Below are 24,945 nucleotides of genomic sequence, written 5' to 3' on the forward strand. Positions count from 1 at the left end.
CCGGCAGGTGGACCATCCTGGTTTCCCCACACACACCATTGTCCCCTTGGGAAACCTGTTGGTGAAGTTCTAGATGTCTTATCCAAGAAGGGTCCTCTGGAGGTCATCTCAGCTATCCCCCTGCCTCTAGGCAAGCTGTTTTCTGTTTCTTCCAAGCTGACTGGCTGAATGGTAGGAGCCTTTCTGCCAGGGAAACCGAGGTCTGGGAAGGGAGTATGGCTTGTGGGGACACCAGGGGTCAGGGGAGGGGAGGGTCCACCTGCTGCATCAAGTGGGGCCTCCTGCCCTCGTGATTCCCCTTTGCCTGGTGCTCAGTGGGGGTGACAGTGACGCCACAGGTGTGGAGTGCCAGCCACGTGCTGAGCACCAATCAAAACAGCCAGGGAGAGTGTATGCGTCATCAGTGCCTGGGAAGGAAGGCCACTGCGACCAGGGAGTCTGACGGAAAAACTTGACAGAGGGAAGGGAGGCACCTTGCTTTATCGGGGCGGGGAAGGCCAGAATAAAACTCTGCTACTGCAAGGACCAGAGAGAGAAGGCCTGGGCTGGCACTAGGGAGGGATGTTCCCTCACCCTCCCCTCCTCTGCTTCTCCCAAAGCTTGTAAATGCCCCAGATATGAGCCAGCCCAGGCCCCGCTACGTGGTAGACAGAGCCGCATACTCCCTTACCCTCTTCGACGATGAGTTTGAGAAGAAGGACCGGACATACCCAGTGGGAGAGAAACTTCGCAATGCCTTCAGGTAACTGGTCCAGAACCCAGACTCCTGCCTCCTCTGCTCCCTACCAAAATCCTTTCTGCACCAGGACACGGCTTCTGCACCGGTATCCCTAAGATGGGGTTAAGGGAAGCCCTGGGGAAGCGAGGTTCTGAATGATGAATTTAAGATCCTACAACCTCATCTGTACTGAGACCCCCAGGGAGGATGGGGAGCAGGAGCAAGAACCATCCAGAAGGGTTATATGGCATTCCCAAACCCCTGCATGGCATCTCCCATATTCTCAATTCACCCGGGTCTCTCTGGGTTTGTTAAGGCGTGGTAGATGAGCATCTACGTTATGGAGGGGTGGGGAGCATCAGAGCCCTTACTCCATGCCCTGTTCCCTCCTTACAAAAAATACCTGAAGTTACCATCACCCCAGGTTCTTTGTCCTTTCCCTCCCGGATGTTCCTTCCTCCACTTGGTCCAGAGAATGCCAAAAGGAGGCCCTAAATTTCTGAACTTTCCTGAGGGGACCTACCAGGGTGTAGTCCTACCAGCGCCCAGGGTCTTTCCACTCTCATCTCCCTGGAAATGCGATGGTGGGTATGAAACCTTGTCCCTAAGGAGGCGCTACACAAGGTGATCCATACCCACACCCCAGGAGGCTGGGGCTGCGGGTGTCACCCTCCCCATTCCCAGACTCCTGGCAGACCTCCTCTGGCCCAGCTATAGTCCGGCTCACTCTCCCTCACTCTCCTGGGGAAACGGCTGATTCAGTTACCTGGATTGAGGTCACTGGCAATGGCTGAAGTGGAGATGCAGGTGGAACTGGTTCAGGCCGGGGGAATCACCCACTTGAGTTTGTACTAAAAGCCCCAGCCCAGCCCAATTTCTCTTGGGAGGCTCCATTTCTGCCCAGTTACAGTCTGTCCTCACAGCTGTGCTCCTCAGACAGGTGGTCTCTGCCAGTCTTTGTGCCCAAGACTTTAGGGCACAAAGTCTGAGGGTGAGAAGATCTGCTATTGTCCTAAAAGATTAGGATAATGGAAGCTGTAAAGGGATATAGCAAACTAACAATTCCTATGATACTGGCATGAGAGCCTTGAACAGTGCCTGGCATAGAGAAGGTGCACCAATAAATATTTGTTTCATGAATGAATGAATGAATGAATGAATGTCTAGAAAGCTAATCCCTCTCAGCCTCTGTTTCCAGTTCTTCTTTCAAGCTTCAGATTGCTTTGCCCAACATACAGCAGACTTGCAAGTAAGGTTGGGCATGGACTAGCCCTCAAATGAGTTGTTTTTCTTTCCCTAGCCAGCTCTCTATTCATAAGTCCGGCTTTCTCTGCCACAAACAGACCTGATGGAGCCCCTGCAGGGCTGGTTCTCTCTTCAAGCAAGGCTTTAGAGTTGCATTAAGCAATTTATCCCCCATCCACCTCCCCTTCCAGCATCCCAGGGATGGCAGAGGCACCCATGAGCCCCAGAAGGGACAGGGGGTAAGATATTGATGATGATGCTTTTTCTTGGAGTGTTAGTTGGAAGAGAAAATCTGCCCAGACTTTCCAAGGTACAAAGCATTGTCTTTGTTGGTTTCAGTCTTGGGTGACATCCAGGGGACCGAGTGTCAGGGAAACTATTGTTGAGCAAGAGCAAAGAGCAGGAATTGGTGCTGGGCAGGAAAGGAAGCCTCATCAGAGCAGGCCAGTGAGTCACCAAATGGGCCCTAGGTATTTGAGTTCCCTCAACTGGGAGAAGGAAAGCAAATGCCCCTCACCCACTTCCAGTCATCAATCCACCGGCTGTCACCCTTGAGTTTGTAAGCCCTTGTTCCTACCGCTCCTGAGTTTCTATGAAAGGACCTTGAGGTGTTCAACAAACAGGGAAGGGATCAACTCTCCCCACCCTGCGTTGACCAACGAATTCTTCCCTCCTCTGCTGCCCAGTGAATTAACAGTAGAAAGAACTTCGGTATTGGAGTTACCACACATAAAGGATAGTGAGTCAGCAGAGTGCACCCTGCAGGAACAATAGAGCCTTCCTTTTCAAGGAAGTTCTAAGAAAAATGGCAGCAGGCAGGCCCCACTCGGGTGTATTCACTCATTCATTTATTCAACAAATATTTACTAAGTGCCCCTGTGCAAGGCTCGAGGTGTACAAAGATGAACAGGAGAGCTAGACTTCTCGCCATGCGTGGTGGGGTTTGCTGCCTAGTGGGAGAGACAGACAAAAAGCAAGGAATGCACACACAGGATGCACACACAGCGGCAGGAGCCAAGGTGCAGTTACCCAGGCCTGGGATCAGACAGACAGGACTCAGAGGAGCCTTTCCCAGAGAAAAGCCATCTGAGCCAAGGGATGGATCTGATACCTCCGAAGGCTGAGCCACCATAACACCCATACCTTTAAGCCAAGTCTTATAAACTCCCCAGGTAAGCAGCTGGCAGTCAGAAGACCTCCAGCTAATGCCCAGGACAAGTTGATGAGCTCTCAAGAAAAAGTTCCTGCCTTTTCTTCTCAATATCCCTGGCACACAGTTCAGTGAATTTTGAATGAACCAATGAATGAAATGAGCAGGATATGATAATCCCTCTCCAACAAGGAATGTCCAAGCCATGCAGAGCCGACTGGAAATTTTCCCCTTTCCCTTCCAGATGTTCCTCAGCCAAGATCAAAGCTGTGGTGTTTGGGCTGCTGCCTGTGCTCTCCTGGCTCCCCAAGTACAAGATTAAAGACTACATCATTCCTGACCTGCTCGGTGGACTCAGCGGGGGATCCATCCAGGTCCCACAAGGTGAAGGGGCTCCTTCAGCCAGGCCTGGATTGCTACTCCCCTCACCATTCCTCTCCTCATCCCCACTCCATCCCTCTGTGATCCCCATAAGCTAGTCATGCTGCTGAGCTTCAGTCTCGTTGTCCTCTGCAGGCATGGCATTTGCTCTGCTGGCCAACCTTCCTGCAGTCAATGGCCTCTACTCCTCCTTCTTCCCCCTCCTGACCTACTTCTTCCTGGGGGGTGTTCACCAGATGGTGCCAGGTAAGGCCTCTCCCCTCTGGGCAGGCAGGATGACCCAGACCACAAGGATGGGAGGTGTGGCAAAGGGGCCTCGGGAGATTTTCCATCTGCATTCTCCTGGAGTTGTTCCTGGTCAGTCCTAGGGGAATGGTCACTGTGAATGTCATTTCCAGGTCCTCGGTGACCTTGGAGAAACCACTGAGCCTCTTTGAGTTCAGTTAGCATTACCTGTTCCATCTTCCTCCTAGGAATGAGAGGAAGACTTAGCAGAACAAGATATACCATATGCTATAACATGCTTAAACAGATGTGAGAAATCACCATCTAACTCCCTGGCTGGTCCCAGCCGGCCACTACAGGGACATTTGGACTTCTCTGGTGCTAAGTGAGATGGAGGAAAGCCTGGTCACAAGGGCTGGTTTCTGGTTCAGGCTCTGCTTATATTTCTTATTTCTGAGTTCATTTCCTCACGTGTCCGGTATGACAATATTGACCATTGGGGTAAAAGCACCTTGAAAAGCATAGATCATGGTTAGAGTGAGTGGTTGTTATTATTGTGATGCAGAAGAGCCTTGGAGGTGCAGGGATCCATCCCCCTGGGGGTCGGGAAGCATTCCTGGGCCCCTTTCTGGTTTCCATCGGTGTGGTTCAAACCTCTGATTTTTGCTGGCTGGGTGGGGCACCACAGGTACCTTTGCCGTTATCAGCATCCTGGTGGGTAACATCTGTCTGCAGCTGGCCCCAGAGTCGAAATTCCAGGTCTTCAACAATGCCACCAATGAGAGCTATGTGGACACAGCAGCCATGGAGGCTGAGAGGCTGCACGTGTCAGCTACGCTAGCCTGCCTCACCGCCATCATCCAGGTGAGGGGGCAGCCCCCAACCCTGCTAGAAGGGCATCAGACCACCCTGCCCCTCCCTCAAAGCCATAGCTTTGATGCTAAATCTGATTTAGGGGGCTGGGTGTAGAGGCTCATGCCTGTAATCCCAGCACTTTGGGAGGCTGAGGAGGGTGGATCACTTGAGGTCAGGAGTTTGAGACCACCTTGACCAACGTGATGAAACCCCATCTCTACCAAAAATACAAAAATAATCCAGGCTTGGTGGCATGCGCCTGTAGTCCCACCTACTCAGGAGGCTGAGGCAGGAGAATCACTTGAATCCGGGAGGCAGAGGTTGCAGTGAGCCGAGATCACGCCACTGCACTCCAGCCTGGGTGACAGAGCGAGACTCCGTCTCAAAAAAAAAAAAAAAAAACAAACCAAGTTAGGGCTCACCTCCTCCCTCCTCCCCATCCCAGGGCTAAAGTGAACCTTGAAATTTAACAGTATCTCCTCATCTGCATGTAGCAGGACCATACAAAAAAACAACAGCTGTACCTGGTAAAACTGTCCTGAGCTTTAAACCTGTAAAAGACTCACAGCCTCTCTCCATTATCCCGTGGAGAAACCCAACTCTCTGCCAGCACAGTCTTGCAGACTGCTAATTTTCTCTAACATCCCTCACTCCGCTCCAGCCTCCTCTGCTCCAAGCCACAGCAGCAGTTGCACAACATAAATTGAGCTTCTGCAAATGGTTGCAAAGTATTCTGCTAGGTTTTATGAAGGGAAGCACAACATGACAGAATGCAAGAGCAAAACACAGTCCCAGAGAGCGCCTTTTCATTCACTCATTCATTCGGTTTTGTGCCAAGAACTAGGCTAAACGCTGGGATACAAAGATAAGTAAGAAATAGGTCCAATTCACAAGTTGCTCACAGCCCAGCAGAGGAAGGAGCCATGTCAACAGATAAATTTGTATGCAGTGAGATAAGCAGCAAAGTAGAGCCGTGTACAAAGACTGTAGGGACACAGAGCAGAGTCACGGAGGACCTCAAAGAGGAGGTGACACTCCACCTCTCTTAAAGGATGAGAACTTAACCAGGAACAAGATATACAGAGGATGGTCCAGGCAGAAGGAACAGTGCCTAAAAACACTGAGGCCTGAGAGAGTGTGATCTGCGCAGGCAAAGTAAGGGGCTTGGTGTGGCTGGAGGGTAGAGGGCCCAGAAGAGGATGGAAAAGTAGGCAGGAACCAGACAATGAGATCTGGGGTCTGTTCTCTGAACAGCGACTTTGGGTCTGATTGGCAGTTTATAAGGATCATTCGGGCTACACAATGATGAGTGGGAGGTGGATTAGAATCAAGGCAGGGGACCTGTTGGGAGACTCTGCAGAGGCCCAGGCAGGAATAATGCAGGCGAAGACCAGGTAGAGAAAGAGATGGGGCTGGACTTGAAAAGAATGTTTTACCAGGAGCTTGGTGATAGACTGGATGTGGGAGGTAAGGGAGGATGACTCTCAAGTTTTTGGTTGGGCAACCAGGTTAACGATGGTGTCATTTACTGAGAGAGAAAACACCGGGGGAGGACCAGACTTATTTAACAGATAAGCCAAAGCCAGAGAGGTGATGTGACAGAAAGGCCCATGCTCTAAAGGAGCTGAAGGTCTGATGGCAGCCATGTAGAGCACAGTGAAGGGCAGGTGAAGGTCACAGATGGTCCATTTCCCTCAAGCTACTGCTACGCTAGGACTGCATGGAGCTCCAGACCTGCGTGTGTGTGGGGCGGGTCGTTGGAACTGCTGAACCACATCGGTCTTCCACCACCAACCACCCTTTTCCTCCTCTCAGATGGGTCTGGGCTTCATGCAGTTTGGCTTTGTGGCCATCTACCTCTCCGAGTCCTTCATCCGGGGCTTCATGACGGCCGCCGGCCTGCAGATCCTGATTTCGGTGCTCAAGTACATCTTCGGACTGACCATCCCCTCCTACACAGGCCCAGGGTCCATCGTCTTTGTGAGTCTGGGGATGCACCCCTGCCAATGGAGCCAGGCTCCAGCAGACACATGAGGAGAATGTACTGTTTTCAGATGTCGTGAGCTCCTCATTGCAAGGGCTGGCTTAGCTGTTGTTCAGAGAGGATTCTGAGGGGGTTTCTGTCGTGGGAGGGTCAAAGTGATGACCTTGAGGCTCACAGAGGTTCTTGGTAGTTAATCCCTGTAGAAAAGAGCTGTACATTCTCCGCCAGTTCCCCATTCTAGTGCCTCAACCCCTCCCTGCCTGGAAAGTCCTGCCTTATGTCTAATCTCCATCCCTCCTCCTTCAGCCCAAACTCTTCTAAAGAAAAAGAAAGCATTCCTTTTCTAGCACAAGTTCCCCATGTGCCTTTTGGGAAAGGGCGGTGGACGACGGGACAGGGTTCGTGATCAGGGTTTTAATTCTGTCTTGGTGTGCCTCCATTAGCTTTGATGGCATCCCTTCCCTGGGTCACACACCCAAAGGTGGGGTAGTATGGGAAGAAGGGGTGGGAGCCTGTGAGCATGATGCTCTTTCCCCCAGACCTTCATTGACATTTGCAAAAACCTCCCCCACACCAACATCGCCTCGCTCATCTTCGCTCTCATCAGCGGTGCCTTCCTGGTGTTGGTGAAGGAGCTCAATGCTCGCTACATGCACAAGATTCGCTTCCCCATCCCTACAGAGATGATTGTGGTAAGGACCTTGTTCAGAGCTGGGATGTTGGGGGGCCAGGCTGTGAGACGAGGAAGCCCCTACCTTTCCTCACCCCATCCCCTCAACTGGCAGCCAGTGGGACAGGAAGTCAGTTGTGAATCCATCCCATCCCCTGTATGTGGCGTTTCCTCTCTTTCTACTGCTCTAATAATTCCCCCTAAGGAGGCAGGGGAGTGGGATTCAGGGTCCCCAGAGAAAAGGGAGACTTGAGAGAGACCCCTGCCCTGGCCCCACCTTAGGGCCAATCCCCATTCTCCACTCTGGGGTTTGCAGGTGGTGGTGGCAACAGCTATCTCCGGGGGCTGTAAGATGCCCAAAAAGTATCACATGCAGATCGTGGGAGAAATCCAACGCGGGTGAGTCCAGGTGGCCCAGAAGCCTGGCCCACCCGCACCTCATGCCCCACTAAGGCCTGAGCTCGGAGAGGGAGACAAGATGAACTCTATGAAAGTGCAGTCGAAACTGTATGACACTGACCATGTATGAATTATTACTATTACCGTTTCCTGAGAAGGGCCGCACAGCCAGCCAATGTAGGCTATTTTATGAAAAATGAGTCTTAACTGCCACACTCCCCTTATAAATCTCATTCAACTGATGCTGTTAAACAAAGCCTCTCTGAACAGCCCCTTGCTGGCTCTTTGCCTTGCTCTAATGCATTGGTTCTTTGTCCATGTAGAAAGGGAACTATTAGGTTCAACCAGATTCATGAAGCATCCACTCTGTGCCAGGCACCATGCTGGGCCCTGGGAGGAGAGGGGTGACACTTGTCCTGCAGGGTTGGAACAGGCAAGGGAGGGAAGACCACATAGCACCAAAGGTCTAGGGGTCTGTGGACTCGTGAGCATACAGGGTTCAGAATCTGGGAGTTAACAAACGAGGCCCTACCACATACTGGCCCGGGGACCTTGGGCAAGTTAGGTTCTCTCAGCCTCAGTTTCCTCCTTTGTAAAACAGGAGTGATGGTCCCTACCCTATGGGGTGGTGCTGAGGATTCAGACTGGATGGGATAACTTAGGCAAAGATCCCGGCACACCATGGGGGCCTGGCTGGTCCCTGTGGGCTGGTGAAGGACTTGGCTGCCCTCCCCACTCACACCCTTGGGTTCTGCCTCCTTCCTGGCTCCTCGGCAGGTTCCCCACTCCGGTGTCGCCTGTGGTTTCACAGTGGAAGGACATGATAGGCACAGCCTTCTCCCTAGCCATCGTGAGCTACGTCATCAACCTGGCTATGGGCCGGACCCTGGCCAACAAGCACGGCTACGATGTGGATTCGAACCAGGTAGCTCTGGCCACCCCCGGCAGGACTGGGCAGGACAGGTCAACTCAGGCCTGGCATGACATATCTTGGGTGGGGAGATCATTGGGCTGAGGTGAGGCAGGCTGCCTCGAGTGTGGGGGATAGGGGGTCCTCTGACCCCAAGAGGCTGACCTCCTCTTGACTGGGAATGTGTGACTTTATAGCCACTGGGTCACTCTCAGGTCTTACGCCCACAGTCCAGCTTGCATGCCTGACTGCACTTGGTCCCCGTGCCCCCCAGCCCCACACTGGCTTCTAATCCTGTCCCCTCCCTGCAGGAGATGATCGCTCTCGGCTGCAGCAACTTCTTTGGCTCCTTCTTTAAAATTCATGTCATTTGCTGTGCGCTTTCTGTCACTCTGGCTGTGGATGGAGCTGGAGGAAAATCCCAGGTGAGCCTTGTTCTAGGGGAGTTGGGGGGAGGTGGTAACAGAACAGTTGCCCCAAAAAAGCCTGGGCACTGCAAGCCAGGCCAGCTCTTCTCCGACCCCCTTCTTCCCTTCTTAGTCTCCACTCCACCAAAGCCATGGATTGGAAATAAATCAAGAGCAAAAATTTCACACCTTCCCTCTATCCCCAACTCTTTCTCGGAATAGGTGGCCAGCCTGTGTGTGTCTCTGGTGGTGATGATCACCATGCTGGTCCTGGGGATCTATCTGTATCCTCTCCCTAAGGTAAGAGCCCAGCCATCGAGCAGAAGACAACGAAAGACTCCAATAAGAACAATCCCTGAGAGTTGTGTGGCACTTTACGGACTACAAAGTGCCACTGTTGTCATACTTAGTCTCAACCACAAACTGTGAGGTAGACAATGCAGGTTTTATCCTCCCCATTTTACAGGTGAAGGAAACTGAGTCTGAGAGTCTAAGTAACCTTGTCCATAGTGAGGCAGCTTACAGCGCAGGGCTGGTCCCAAACTCCAGCCTTCTGGCCTCAGAGTCTAATCCCTAGGCAACATTTGCACCTACCCATGAGTACCAGGCTCTTATATAGCCCAGCTAGGAGGGCTCTAGGCATGCGTCATTTAGAGATCAGGGAAGAGAGATAGGGAAAGGATGGGGCCAGGAAGGACCCCATGGCTCTAACGCCAGCACTTTCCAAACCTAAGGTCGAATGCAGAGATTTGGGGGATCAGCCAGGGGAGGTGTTCCAGAACTCCGTCTCTGTCCTGCCAGGCCTTGGGGTCGGGTATGCGCAGGAGGGCAAAAAGAAGGGGAGACCCTGGGGTCCTGGAGCAATGTTCTGCTTCTCTAGTCTGTGCTAGGAGCCCTGATCGCTGTCAATCTCAAGAACTCCCTCAAGCAACTCACCGACCCCTACTACCTGTGGAGGAAGAGCAAGCTGGACTGTGTAAGTATCGGGCAGCCTCTGGGTACTGGCCATGCCCCTGCCCTCTCCTCCAACCCCACAGCCCTGTCAGCCCTGTCCTAACAATGAACCCTCTAGTCTGCTGCTTCCTAATTAGCATGAGATGAGTGGTTAAAAGTCCAAGTTTCGAAGTGAAACATCCTATGTTCAAACCCTAACTCAGCCATCTGCTGGCTCCATGGCCAATAGCAAGCCCCTTAACCTTTCCCAGTCTTGGCGTCTTAATTGGGGAAATGGTTATTTTATACTCTCTGCCTCCCAGGGTTTTCTATGAAGAAGAAGCAAGGTAATACAAGTAAACATGTTGTCTACATCGTATTTTATACTCAATAAAGCTTAGCTATGACTACTTTATGACATACAGCTTTATAACACAAAAGGAAATAGTTTGTATTTAAAAAAAAAAAAACCTAGAACATAAAGCCAGAGGACCAAAATCTTGAGCAAGTTACTAGACTTCCCTGGGGTTCTATTTCCTCATCTGTAAATGGGGGTGAGACTCATGCAGTCATGGTTGCGTCAAACGCTGGTTCCGAGGATTAAATGAGATAACAGTGGGAAAACACCACATGAGCGCAAACATTCGGCAAACATGACTTATTGTTATGATTAGTCACACACTCCACCGCATCATCCACTGGGCATAGTAATGAAGGCCAGTGTGTTTTGACGACACTGCCTTCTCTCCATTTAAGCCCCGCCATAACCTATGGGAGAGGATTTACTAAACTTTCTTAACGGTGATGAAACCAAGGCTCAGAATGGTTAAGTAAATTGTCAAAGGCCACAGAGGTAGGAGGTGGTAGAGTCTGGATTAAAACTCCAAGTCCTGGACTCCAGACCTCTAGGCTATACTGTCTCATAGGGAAGGCAGTCTCACCCACCTAGGGCAGGGAAGAAAATCCTTAAAGCCAGAGAAGTGAGTGGCTCATCTGTGGTCACCCAGAGAGACAGTGATGAGGACAGGGAGAAAAATTATACCTCAGTTCCCAGCCCAAGGATCTGCTTTGACCATAACCCAACAAGCCCCCGCTATGGTGGTATTTCCTTAGGTTCATATGGCGGCTTTTGTTTCCATTTGATCTTCACAGCAATTCTCTACAGGAATCTGGGCAGATTTATTTCCTTTAGAGGAACTTCCAGGTCTTAAAATCTATAGGGGGCAACTATCAAAACTTCACCCAATGTTGCCCCCTACCCACACACAAAACCAGGCCCCCAGCCGATCAGAAAGCACTGCTGAGCTCCTGTCAGGGCCCACGCAGCTCGCTGTGAGACAGAGAGAGGGAACTCACATTTATTGATCACCTACTGAGCATCCATCACTAGGCTAGGACCGTCACATTCCTTAACTTTTGAATCCTTTCATGAGGTAGGCATTATTATTCTCCTTTTGTTTCACATAGCCATTAAAGAACAAAATTTTGGGCTGGGTGTGGTGACTCACACCTGTGATCTAGCACTTTAGGGGGCTGAGGCAGGAGGATCGCTTGAAGTCAGGATTTCAAGGTCAGCTTGGGCAGCTTAGCGAGAGCCATCTCTAGAAAAATTAAAAGTTAGCTGGGTGTGGTGGCACGTGCCTATAGTCCTAACTATTCAGGAAGGTTAGGCGGGAGCACAACTTGGGTTCAAGGGTTTGAGGCTCCAGTGAGCTGATCTTGCCACTGCACTACAGCCTGAGCAACAGAGCAAGACCCTGTGACTCCAAAAACAAACAAACAAACACATTTTGAACCCAAACAGATCTGACCCAAGATGCATGCTCTTATAGATGCCACCTCCCTGTGTGCTGAGGCTTCTATTAAAAACACAGACAAGATCAGGCAACCACAGTCAATCTAAGGGAAAGAGGAAAGTGTAACCAAAGCACAAATACATAAAATATTGCAAAAATGCTATTTAAAAAAAAAAAGAGAAGAGAGGCTCTGAGGTTGTACTAACAGAGAATGGCCTTGGCTAATCCAGGAAGACTTCCTGAAAGAGGTTGTTTTTTCCCCAGGTCTGCTTTTGACATCTCTCTTTTCACAGTGCATCTGGGTAGTGAGCTTCCTCTCCTCCTTCTTCCTCAGCCTGCCCTATGGTGTGGCAGTGGGTGTCGCCTTCTCCGTCCTGGTCGTGGTCTTCCAGACTCAGTTGTAAGTGATAGCTTCCGCCCTCCTAGGCCCACAGTCGGGTCCCTGGGCCAGCCCGCAAAGGGCTTCCATGCCACGGCCTGGCTTAGTCCACTGTACCTTCCACCTCTGGGCCTGGCACTGGAGGTGCTGCCAGGCCCAAAGAGAGCCCAACCCAGCCCGGACTGTGGGCACAGTCTGGGCTGTTTGACTTCCCATATCTTGAAAACCCCAGAGAAAGCCAGCATAGTCTTGCTGGGGACAGCTGGGGAGAGGGCAGTGGCAGAGAAAGGAGGGCAAGGGCAGGTGGTGAGATTCAACATCCTTCCAAAGACATTGCTAGAACCCCAAACCAAATGGGACCCCACCCCAGGAGAGCGCCAGGGTGGAAGACAGAAGCTGTGTTCTACACACTGGGAGTATTACAGAGAAGGGGTCTTGGCCAAGGCAGGGAGTATGCTGAATGTTGGGGGAATCCTATCTTCTCTTCTTGAGAACTCAGAACAAGGAAATGATGACTTCAGGGCGACTCCCACCACTTCTCCCACCACTTCTCTCCCCTGCCCTGTGGTCTGGGAGCTATGTCAAGGACCTGCCTGTCATCCTCATAGTTATAGGAGGCCACAGGCCACCAGACATGTGCCTCCAGTGCAAAAAGACAGACACAGCAAGTCTGGGGGTGAGGACAGGACCCCATCCTACCTTGGCTCTGCCCCCGCCCCAGCAGGGGCACCCTTCCAGGCCCATATGCCATTAGCATTCTCTTATGTTTTTCTCTTCCTGCTTCATCCAGTCGAAATGGCTATGCACTGGCCCAGGTCATGGACACTGACATTTATGTGAATCCCAAGACCTATAATAGGGTAGGTAATTCAAGCTTATGACCTCCTTCTTTTCTCTGCACCACCCCAAGAAGAGGTTGTTTTTTAAAGCCAATAAAGACATTTCTGCAACTTGAGCTCAGTCTCCCTGTCACAGGCCCAGGATATCCAGGGGATTAAAATCATCACGTACTGCTCCCCTCTCTACTTTGCCAACTCAGAGATCTTCAGGCAAAAGGTCATTGCCAAGGTAAGGCTCAGTCCCTGGCGACCAGAGGCTCTGGACAGAGAGTGGCCAGAAGATGGAAGCAGAAGGGCGGTGGGAGCTGAGAATAGGCCACTCCCATAGAGGGTGGAGGTCAAGATTGCTGTTGGCTCTCTCCCTGCAGACAGGCATGGACCCCCAGAAAGTATTACTAGCCAAGCAAAAATACCTCAAGAAGCAGGAGAAGCGGAGAATGAGGCCCACACAACAGAGGAGGTCTCTATTCATGAAAACCAAGGTGAATGGAGGCCAGAAGCAGCCCCGTGCCCTGCTCTCCTGCCCATTCTGATACTGCCCCCTGTTACTCATGGTACCCTGGGGGCCCCGCTTCCCACCCTGACAGGCAAAGACAGAAAGACTCTGGGAACACTGCCTGGTAGCCACTGGGCATTTTTCTTCTTTTTTTTCTTTTTCTTTTTAGAGATGGAATTTTGCTCTTGTCACCCAGGCTTGAGTGCAATGGCGTTATCTTGGCTCACTGCAACCTCCACCTCTGGGGTTCAAGCGATTCTCCTGCCTTAGCCTCCCAAGTAGCTGAGATTACAGGTGCCACCACGCCCAGCTAATTTTTGTATTTTTAGTAGATATTGGGTTTCACCATGTTGGCCAGGCTGGTGTCAAACTCCTGACCTCAGGTGATCCACCTACCTTAGCCTCCCAAAGTGCTGGGATTACAAGCCTGAGCCACTGCGCCCAGCCTGGGCATTTTTCTTCTTGGATGAGGTGCTACCATCTCCCAGGGAAGCCACTGAACCCCCAAGGCCCTTCTCCATTTTCTGGCTAAGATAGGACATGGCTCATGGACTTTTGAACAACCCAGAGGGGGAACAGCAGTGAATTTCCTGGGGAACCCAGGCAGCCCAGGGCTAGCAAGGCTGGGGTGGCCACGGCAGTAATCCTTGTAATCCCAGCACTTTGGGAGGCCGAGATGGGAGAATCACTCTCATGAGTTCAGGAGTTCGAGACCAGCCTGCCCAACGTGGCGAAACGCTGTCTCTACTAAAAATACACAAAAATTAGCCAGGCGTGGTCGTGGGCACCTGTAATCCCAGCTACTCAGGAGGCTGAGGCACGAGAATCACTTGAACCCGGGAGGCAGAGGTTGCAGTGAGCCGAGATAGTGCCACTGCACTCCAGCCTAGGCAACAGAGGGAGACTCTGTCTCAAGAAATAAAGGAGCTCAGTGTCCCCGGAGGGGCTTTCTCCCAGACAGAGTGGGCTTGAGGCTTCAGTGCCTCTCTTGGCTGGGTCCTCTGACTTTGTCTGGGTTGTAGGAGACCAAGTTTGCAGGCCCTGCCTAAGAAAGGGCTTTGGGAGAGGCCTCTCTGGTGGAGCTTTCAGGGTCTGTGTTCACCATCACCGAGGCGAGTTATTCCCCTACACCTACACCCTCCATGCCCCTGCTTCAGTCACAGCAAGGTCTGGCTCAGTCTGGTGGTCCCTGACTCTGCCCACTGTCCTCACCCCTCCAGACTGTCTCCCTGCAGGAGCTGCAGCAGGACTTTGAGAATGCGCCCCCCACCGACCCCAACAACAACCAGACCCCGGCTAACGGCACCAGCGTGTCCTATATCACCTTCAGCCCTGACAGCTCCTCACCTGCCCAGAGTGAGCCACCGGCCTCCGCTGAGGCCCCCGGCGAGCCCAGTGACACGCTGGCCAGCATCCCACCCTTCGTCACCTTCCACACCCTCATCCTGGACATGAGTGGAGTCAGCTTCGTGGACTTGATGGGCATCAAGGCCCTGGCCAAGGTGAGGCCCTCGGGGACAGCAAGCACCACCCACTCCACCCCCTCCGCTCTGCTCTCCACATTCCCTTTCCTGGGAGCCCTCATTTCAGGAAGCTGAGGGAGGAAGCTCACCAGGGAGGCTAACGGCTCCTAAGAATCCCTCCTTTCCCCAGACGCCACCAGGTTGAGACATTCTCCACAGAGCAGGCCCAGACGGCCCATGACAATGAGTGGCGGGAGAAGTCTACCAGAGTTTCAGGCCCCTGTGCTCCCAACACCCCCAGCAGTGGCCATCCCAAGTCCCTCTCAGCCATCAGGAACCCACCCAGGGTCTCTGAGGAGGGTCCAGTTTGGCTCCTGGTTCATGATCTGCTGCCCTTGTCCCTCATTCACCAGCCACCCTAGGACAGGAGAAGAAATAATACCAGTGCCCCACACCATCAGGCCAAACAGAGAGCCCACGGGACACCTTGAATGAATGTATCCATCTGATAACTTTCCAGCAGCCACCGCCAATGGCGGGAGTCAGCAAACCTCAGAGCTGGCTCAGATAGAGGCAAGCCAGGGGAACAATGGGCACAGAGAGTGTTCGGACTGACTTCACCATCAACCAGGCGCAGGGCAGGCCCCATACCCAGCCTTGGGCCTCAGCCGGCTTCCTTAGCCGGGATCTGGAGTCCAGGCCAGCCTTGGCTGAAGCTCTAGACTCCCTGAGCCTCCATCCTCCCCTGTAGTTTCTGTCTGAAGCCACAAAGAAGTCTGAGAATCTAAGCTACTGAAAGAAAAGATCAGCCGGGCGTGGTGGCTCACTCCTGTAATCCCAGCACTTTGGGAGGCCAAGGCAGGTGGATCACAAGGTCAGGAGTTCAAGACCAGCCTGGCCAACATGGTGAAACCCCGCCTCTACTAAAAATACAAAAATTAGCCAGGTGTGGTGACGGGCCCCTGTAGTCCCAGCTACTCGGTAGGCTGAGGCAGAGAATTGCTTGAACCCAGGAGGCGGAGGTTGCAGTGAGCCGAGATCGCGCCACTGCACTCCAGCCTGGGCAACAGAGTGAAACTCCATCTCAAAAGAAAAAAAAAGAAAATATCTAGCTCCACAAGAAGGGGCCATGGTGACTTTAAGTGCCCGCCACGTTGGCAAAAGTCCATTTCCGCTCCACTTCCCAGAGAAGCCGTCAGCCAACACTCCAGGGAGAAGTGGTGTGCTTTGCTGCTATTTTTATCTTTGGCTGCTGGGCTCTCAGGGTTGCTTATTTGTTTGGCTTCCCCTCTGAAGTACGTTTTGTGAATCACTTTTGAGACCCACTCAGAACATTCCTTTCCTTTTGCCTCCCTACCCCAACAACACTTCTAGCTGAGCTCCACCTATAGGAAGATCGGCGTGAAGGTCTTCTTGGTGAACATCCATGGTAAGAGAAAGAGGACATTTAGGGACTGAAAGACTGGCAAGGAGTGTGGGGTAGGAACAGGTTGGAGGGGTCTGAATAGTGAGGAGGTTGGAAATGAGAGCACCCAGCTATCCCCCACAAGCTGCTGCCTGCTCATAAAAGCTTCAGGTACAAGTCCAAAGAGACTGGTCAGATTGCATAAACATCCTAGGGGCCTTAGTGACAGAGTGGGGGTGAGGAGGTCATGGAGTTACAAAAGGACAGCTAGGATTCTAATCTACCCCATAACTAATTTGCCATGTATCCTTGGCCGAGTCACTTTATCTCTCAAGGGATCTATTTCTACCTATGTAAAACGAGAGGGTTGACTAGATGGATTTGGGGATCCTCTCCCAATCAGAAACTCTGTGAATCGATATAGGCATAGAGCACACAGTACCCTAATTCCCCAGGGAACATATAAATATGCAGTTTTGTAGGCATACAGCCTCCAAAGGGTGCGTATACACAGCCTCAAGGACGTGGCCACAGGGCAGCAGACATTTACATGACTAGCATGTACACAAAGTGCAGAGATGTGGGAGCAAGTGCACACAGACGCACAGGAGAATGTGAAGGGGCACATACACACACCCAGCTCCCTGCACTGGGTCAGACCCCCTCCAGCAGGGCTGCAGTTCCCAAGCTCCGCATGGCCACGTTCGGGGAGAGAATCTGCAGTGGCAATGACCTGCTATGATATGTTCTGGAGTTAGAAGCAGTGGATTCTCCCCAACCTCACTGGACACCCCCTCAGGAAACCATCTCTAGGATTAAGAGTAATCCACACAAACTTCCAATGCCACACATTGGAAGTTGCTGGAAAGGTCTGGGAAAACAAGAGGAAGGATGGGTCCTTGGGGGATAGAACTGGCAGCGGCCTCTTCAAGGATGGCTTAGGCTTTTCCACTCGAATCACCACAAAGTACTGACTCCCTAAATCAAACTGCTTCCTTCTGCCCTGGGTTGAAACTTCAGCATCCTCAAGTTCATGTTGCCCTCTGCTGTCCAGAACTGATATTGCACTGCCAATGCCATGGCCCTCAGATACAGCAAGAGCTGGGACCTCAGGCCTCTCCCATCCCTGCTCTGGTCTCACTATCTTCCCCACCCCCAGCTCCAATCCACAATGGCTGTTATCTTTCTGAAGGTGATCTTTTCTCCTTCTAGCCCAGGTGTACAATGACATTAGCCATGGAGGCGTCTTTGAGGATGGGAGTCTAGAATGCAAGCACGTCTTTCCCAGCATACATGACGCAGTCCTCTTTGCCCAGGCAAATGCTAGAGACGTGACCCCAGGACGCAACTTCCAAGGGGTAAGGTTCTTGCACCTGGGGAATCCTAGGCTCCAAAGCACTGAAATAGCAGGACCAAGAGGCATTATTAGAAAGAACACAGGAGAAGGTTTAAGTTCCAATATCAAGTCTGCCATTTCAGTTTTCTGAATCTGTTTCCTTATCTATAGAATGAGCACCATCAACTAACATTACCTACCTCTCTGCATTTTTCTTTTATTTTGTTTTAGGGTTAAATGATAATTACATCTTTTGTGTCACTTGAAAGCACTTTGTGTATTGTAAAAATTCTTTATCAATATAAGTTTTCTGGTTGCACAAACACCCAAAGCATAGTAGAGCAGGCCCACTCTGCTGGCATTGTTCCCTGCCTCCTCCTCATCTCTTTCTAAAGGGGGCTTTCAGGAAGGGAGGGGAGGGGAGTAAGCCTACCCATTTTAACTTACCGGAGCTTAGAGATTTCAGGCTGGTGAGGGATAAAGAGATTGGGTCTGAGTTTTGTCTCAGCTTTTTGACATTTAATTTACTAGCTCAGTAAGTGACATAAAAATGGGATACAAATAACACCATCTAAAACTCCAGAAGACTGGGGAGTCAGAAAAAGCCTACCCCCTTGGGGTCCCTGCCCAGATCCCCAGTCATCTCTAGCCCTCAGGGTCCCCTCCCAGCTCAGCTCCTGCCCTTGGTCTCCCAAGACTCTGGTTGTGCCCCAGCCCTGGGTAAAAACCGCCCCTGCCCTCTGTGGATCATAAGAAAGGCTTTTCTGGCCCTAGAGCAATGATTTGCTCTTTGCCTTAAGAGACTGATGAAGGTGAAACCATCTGTTCTAAGTGCTGAAAGACTGCCCAGGAACACACAGGGCGCTGGCTCCTGCCCTCCATGCCTAGAGGGAAACCCTGGGGAAACAACGGGCTTTCCTGCTTCGTGAATTTGTCAGCAGAGCAAAGAGGGAGATTCTGGAGGAAGCTGCATTAGTTGTTAGTGCCCTAATCATGTTCAGCTACTCTAGTTGGTATGTATACTTGATTAGTCATAGACTTATAAATAATTTATATTTTATATAATATATACTTACATATTATAGACTACATTCACAGATACAAATCACACACATAAACACACACCTTTTCAACAGCATTGTGAGGGACAAAGCAGGCAAAGTGAGGCTGGTTATCAGACTTTAACAGATTAGAAAATAGATTCCCAGGAGGACAGGAATTCCCCAAGGTCAGGCAGCTAGCCAATAGTTTTTCTAAGCTGAGTAAAACCTTCCCTGCCTCTAACGGCCCACAAAGGAGGGAAGACCGCGATACACACCAGTCTGGTATAAGGGGGAAGACCACAGCCGTGCTGTTTTTGTGAGGCAGGTAAGGGAAGGGGCAAGAGGATAAGTCATGTGTCAGGAAGCAGCGTCCAACCAGAGCCGGCCACCTGTCCCTTTTCCTGCCACCATGCACCAACTTTGCTGTTCAGTCACTGAAGCTCATTCTGCACTGGCTTCCTCCCTTCCAGGCTCCAGGGGACGCTGAGCTCTCCTTGTACGACTCAGAGGAGGACATTCGCAGCTACTGGGACTTAGAGCAGGTGAGCTGAGGGAAGGGGCTGTGAGGGTGGGAGCAGGGCGAGGGGGGGAAGGATGGGGTCACTGTCAAATACAAGGCGTTCACTCAGCTGTCTCACCTCCAGCCCAGAGCAGTCACATTCAAGGCCACAAAGATTTGTGGTCATCTTTGTTTCTTTTTCTTTTCCTTTTCTTTTTTTTTTTTTTTTTAATTTGAGACAAAGTCTCACTCTATCACCCAGACTGGAATGCAGTGGCATGATCTCGGCTCACTGCAACCTCTGCCTCCCGGGTTCCAGAGGTTCTCCTGCCTCAGCCTCCCGAGTAGCTGGGACTTCAGGCCTGCGCCCAGCTAATTTTTGTATTTTTAGTAGAGACAGCTTTTCACCGTGTTGGCTGGGCTGGTCTCGAACTTCCGATCTCAAGCAATCTGCCTGCCTCGGTCTCCTAAGTGCCTGGATTACAGGCATAAGCCACGATGCCTGGCCTTTGTTTTCATTCTTCTCACTCCCTGAAAGGCATCGTGGGGAGAGGATGAGTCACTGGACCAAGTCCTAGAGAACCAGTATCTATTCTTATTCTCCAACACATCACCCACGTGACCCTGAGCAAGCCACATACACCCTGGGCCCTAGATTTTATCATCTGTGAAATTAGGGGAAACATAGGTAATACCTGTCCCATCCACCACACAAGATTGGCAGGGCAGTCACTTGTTCTTTCATTAATTCAGCAGGTATTTATGGCGTACCTACTGTTTGCCTGACACAGTTCAGGATGGGCACATAGCAGTGAGCAAAACAAAGGCCTCTGCCTTTTAGAAACTTACGTTATGGTAGAATAGATGGATTCTGGGTCTACAAATGAATTATTATTGCATGTGGACAAGCCTTAAGAACTAAAAAATATGTGGCTGGGTGCAATGGTTCACACCTGTAATCCTAGCACTTTGGGAGGCTGAGGTGGGCGGACCACCTGAGGTCAGGAGTTTGAGACCAGCCTGGCCAACATGGCGAAACCCCGTCTCTACTAAAAGCACAAAAATTAGCCAGGCGTAGTGGTGCATGCCTGTAGTCCCAGCTACTCGGAAGTCTGAGGCATGAGAATCACTTGAACCTGGGAGGCAGATGTTGCAGTGAGCCGAGATCGTGCCACTGCACTCCAGCTTGGGTGACAGAGCTAGACTGTCTCAAAAACAAACAAACAAAACAAAACCTAAAAGATATGTGGATATGAGGGATCACCATCCCCATAGGGCCCCTGGATTAACACCACCCCACCAATGCCCTGAATTAAAAGAAACCAGATGACTAGGTTTGGAGAAATCTGGCTTTGGGTCTATGAGAAGTAGTGTCTCTCTTTGTGCCTCTTCCCATTCTTTTTGACATTGAGCTCCATGGTGCTCTGAATCCGTCTCTCACAGTGCTGATGGCAGGTGGGACAGATTAGAAAATAGAGCTGGAGCCACAAAGATTTGGCAGACTGATTTCGGTGCCCTCTTGGAATCTCCAGCACATTCCAAAAAGCCTGGATAGGACCAAAATACTTATCAACGTGAGAAAGGACTTCAGAGCTTGTCTACTGCCAACCCTCATTTTACCCAATGAGGAAAGTGAAGCTATTAGGGGGCGAGGGACACGTGGAAGGTCACACAGCACACAGGAGGTGATTCACATGTAGATTTCAGCACCTGCTCCTGCCACGCTGGACTGGTTCACCTCCTAGGCTGACCCTGCCTCTCCCCTGTTCACACACACTCTCGCACACACACACACACACACACAGGTGCCTCGTTCTGGCCAGGGGTTCCTAGGGTCACCTCTTGGTTGCAGCCACTGTGACCCCAACTGGTCTAACCTCTCTCTTCCCCTCCCACTTCCTTCCTGTGGTTCCTGCAGGAGATGTTCGGGAGCATGTTTCACGCAGAGACCCTGACCGCCCTGTGAGGGCTCAGCCAGTCCTCATGCTGCCTACAGAGTGCCTGGCACTTGGGACTTCCATAAAGGATGAGCCTGGGGTCACAGGGGGTGTCAGGCGGAGGAAAGTGCATCCCCCAGAGCTTGGGTTCCTCTCTCCTCTCCCCGTCTCTCCTCCCCTCCTTCCCTCCCCGCATCTCCAGAGAGAGCCTCTCAGCAGCAGGGGGGTGCTACCCTTACAGGAGTGAGAGTCTGGTGAGCCCACTCTTCACCCGTCAGGCCCTGGCCGCAATGGACAAGCCTCCTGCTCACTCCACCCCACCCACCTCTGCCCTGTCCTTGGCAGCTGAAGGACACCTTGACTTCCAGCTTTTACGAGTGAGCCAAAAACAGAAGGACAAGTACAACTGTGCTGGCCTGCTGTACAAGCTTCAAAAAGTGTCCCAGAGCCCACACGGCTCGGTGTCAGATGGTGTCAGGCTGTCACGGGACATAGGGATAAACTTGGTTAGGACTCTGGCTTGCCTTCCCCAGCTGCCTCAACTCTGTCTCTGGCAGCTCTGCACCCAGGGACCATGTGCTCTCCACACCCAGGAGTCTAGGCCTTGGTAACTATGCGCCCCCCCTCCATCAACCCCAAGGCTGCCCAAACCACCACTGCTGTCAGCAAGCACATCAGACTCTAGCCTGGACAGTGGCCAGGACCGTCGAGACCACCAGAGCTACCTCCCCGGGGACAGCCCACTAAGGTTCTGCCTCAGCCTCCTGAAACATCACTGCCCTCAGAGGCTGCTCCCTTCCCCTGGAGGCTGGCTAGAAACCCCAAAGAGGGGGATGGGTAGCTGGCAGAATCATCTGGCATCCTAGTAATAGATACCAGTTGTTCTGCACAAAACTTTTGGGAATTCCTCTTTGCACCCAGAGCCTCAGAGGGGAAGAGGGTGCTAGTACCAACACAGGGAAAACGGATGGGACCTGGGCCCAGACAGTCCCCCTTGACCCCAGGGCCCATCAGGGAAATGCCTCCCTTTGGCAAATCTGCCTTATCCTTCTTTACCTGGCAAAGAGCCAATCATGTTAACTCTTCCTTATCAGCCTGTGGCCCAGAGACACAATGGGGTCCTTCTGTAGGCAAAGGTGGAAGTCCTCCAGGGATCCGCTACGTCCCCTAACTGCATGCAGATGTGGAAAGGGGCTGATCCAGATTGGGTCTTCCTGCACAGGAAGACTCTTTAACACCCTTAGGACCTCAGGCCATCTTCTCCTATGAAGATGAAAATAGGGGTTAAGTTTTCCATATGTACAAGGAGGTATTGAGAGGAACCCCACTGTTGACTTGAAAATAAATAGGTTGCATGTGTAAGTGTTTTGTAAAATTTCAGTGGAAATGCACAGAAAATCTTCTGGCCTCTCATCACTGCTTTTCTCAAGCTTCTTCAGCTTAACAACCCCTTCCCTAACAGGTTGGGCTGGCCCAGCCTAGGAAAACATCCCCATTTCTAACTTCAGCCAGACCTGCGTTGTGTGTCTGTGTGTCGAGTGAGCTGGTCAGCTAACAAGTCTTCTTAGAGTTAAAGGAGGGGGTGCTGGCCAAGAGCCAACACATTCTTGGCCCAGGAGCATTGCTTTTCTGTGAATTCATTATGCCATCTGGCTGCCAATGGAACTCAAAACTTGGAAGGCGAAGGACAATGTTATCTGGGATTCACCGTGCCCAGCACCCGAAGTGCCAAATTCCAGGAGGACAAGAGCCTTAGCCAATGACAACTCACTCTCCCCTACTCCACCTCCTTCCAAGTCCAGCTCAGGCCCAGGAGGTGGGAGAAGGTCACAGAGCCTCAGGACATTCCAAGTCAGAGTCCCCTTTGAACCAAGTATCTAGATCCCCTGAGGACTTGATGAAGTGATCCTTAACCCCCAAGTAATCATTAACCCCCAGACCAGCCTCAGAACTGAAGGAGATTGTTGACCCAGTGACCTGGAGTTGAGGCTCAGGGAGAGATCTGCAACATGTCTGAGGGTTGCAGAGCCCGCTGTGGAGGTAAGATTGGAAACACATGAGGCAGAGGGAAGACATTGAAGAAAACATCTCTGCCGGAATATTTGGAAAAGAACACTCTTCTGGACCTGGTTGAAGCAGGAAAGATAGAGGCAAAGTAGTGAAATAATCCAGAATTTCAATGCTTTTGAATGTTCTTAGTGATACTGACCTGTGATAATATAATTCCCAGGGAGGACTGGGAACTTTATCTCTTGAGATATTTGCATAATTTATTTAATTTAAGCCTCATTCTCCTTTTGTTCATTTTGGTAATAAACTGGATTTGAATTGTGAACAAATGCACATGTTTGGGTGGTTTTATAGAAAAGCAAAACAAGTCACCTCCACAGAGACCTGGCCTTGCTTTGCATTATCCCGGGCGGGGGAAGCAACGAGGACTCAGATTTCTCTGTAGGTCTCCCAGCTCCTCTCCAGGTTCGATTTTCCATCCTGGGAATGCATAAACTTCCACGATCCAGCTAAAGAACAGAAACTGGGGAGAGAAGATTGGGCTGAGGGGTCCACACACCCAGGACGAGTATCCAGAGCCAACTCTGGATTTTTGTGGCTATAGGGGATGTCAAAGCCCCATCATCCCTCTGCATACCTTTCACTCACTAATTCTTTCACATTCATGGGATGCCTATTAAGGGCCAATCCCATCGTTACTTAGCAAACCCTTCAGAATCCTTAGTGTGGGGCAGCACACAATCTAATCCCACCTTTCGCTCCCCTGTTTGTGAGACAATGCAAGGAGAGCAAAGCCATGGGATTCAAGTGTCATACAAGCTAGGTTGACTGTCAACTGTGTTTACCAGCAATCAGAAAGGGAAGAAGATAAGAGGAATTATGAAAAACAAAAAGCAAAGGCATAAAGGAGACAGAAAGAGGATGAAGTGGAAAGAGATGAAGGACCAGAGATTAGACAAAACAAAGAGGGAAGGGAGATGAATGGTCAATGGTATGGAGATACACAGGGCCAGGCACAGTGGCTCACACCTGTAATCCCAAAACTCTGGAGATTTAAAGGATTGCTTGAAGCCAGGAGTTCAACACCAGTCTGGCCAACCCATAGTGCGACCCCATCTCTTAAAAAAAAAAAAAAAAGATGGGGAGAACTAGAAGAAGGAGAAACAGTTGAAGGAAGAGGATACGTTGCAGAGGCAGAGAAGTCAATGAGTCCCAAAATGATATTTATTTAAGATAAACTAATCTTGCTTTACCTGCTATTCAGCTGAGCTGTGGGATTTGGGTAAATAAGCAATTAGCATCCCTCTCATAGGAGTTTTAGACTTTTTTTCTAATGATGCTATCTTAGCCTGATTCCCCCTGGATGCAGAACCTGAGACAAAAGTCTGCATGGGCTATTCAGGCAATGATTTCAGGGAGAGGAGTGATGGGCAAGAGTGAAAACAGGGAGGCAGAGAAAGCCAACACAAGAAAGAGCCACTGTGAAAGGCAAGTGGGGCTGTACCCTGCCAGTCCTTCCCAGGAGCCCTGTGAGAAGCATCTGCAAACTGTCCTAGAGAAACATTTAACCATCACACCCATAGTCCATTGATCAAGGATGGCCCTATGGGTATTAACTCTTCAACAAATGTAGGATGCATGGATATGCGTGCGGAGCAGTTCCCAAGGTGACCCATGCTAGGGCATCAGTGACGCACCTGCAGGAAGGAAGAGGTATGGCATGGCTCCTGGGAGGGGCTGGCAGATAAGACCACCCAGAACCATTATTCCAACAGAGGCTTAGTAGGAGGGTTTTGAGTGGCACATAAGTAGCATCTGAATTGGGTACATTTCTTTAGCCTTTCATCTTCCAAACCCACTGTAAC

The 24,945-nt window shown here is 51.1% G+C and overlaps 1 protein-coding gene across 1 annotated transcript; it reads left to right on the plus strand.

Annotated features, from left to right (window-relative positions):
* Positions 1–456: 456 nt before the first annotated feature.
* SLC26A9 (solute carrier family 26 member 9) lies at positions 457–23,409 on the plus strand. The gene is made up of 21 exons (XM_016937346.3): positions 457–742; positions 3,358–3,497; positions 3,630–3,740; positions 4,408–4,583; positions 6,390–6,554; positions 7,098–7,250; positions 7,545–7,627; positions 8,405–8,552; positions 8,849–8,962; positions 9,167–9,244; positions 9,825–9,920; positions 11,967–12,073; positions 12,843–12,912; positions 13,028–13,120; positions 13,260–13,373; positions 14,608–14,889; positions 16,225–16,279; positions 17,468–17,613; positions 19,105–19,176; positions 21,052–21,095; positions 21,273–23,409. Exons 1-21 carry the CDS (start codon positions 618–620, stop codon positions 21,679–21,681), a joined length of 2,781 nt encoding a protein of 926 aa, XP_016792835.1. The 5' UTR covers positions 457–617; the 3' UTR covers positions 21,682–23,409.
* Positions 23,410–24,945: the final 1,536 nt, after the last annotated feature.

Source organism: Pan troglodytes, chromosome 1 (genome assembly GCF_028858775.2).
Source record: "Pan troglodytes isolate AG18354 chromosome 1, NHGRI_mPanTro3-v2.0_pri, whole genome shotgun sequence".
In the NCBI taxonomy this organism is placed as follows: domain Eukaryota; kingdom Metazoa; phylum Chordata; class Mammalia; order Primates; family Hominidae; genus Pan; species Pan troglodytes.

Excerpts from the sequence above, each read along its gene's own strand:
- SLC26A9 (XM_016937346.3), top strand. The coding sequence starts at position 618 with ATGAGCCAGCCCAGGCCCCGCTACGTGGTAGACAGAGCCGCATACTCC. Across the intron at positions 743-3,357 it reads AAACTTCGCAATGCCTTCAG|ATGTTCCTCAGCCAAGATCA; the intron begins GTAACTGGTCCA and ends TTTCCCTTCCAG. Across the intron at positions 9,245-9,824 it reads ATCTGTATCCTCTCCCTAAG|TCTGTGCTAGGAGCCCTGAT; the intron begins GTAAGAGCCCAG and ends CTGCTTCTCTAG.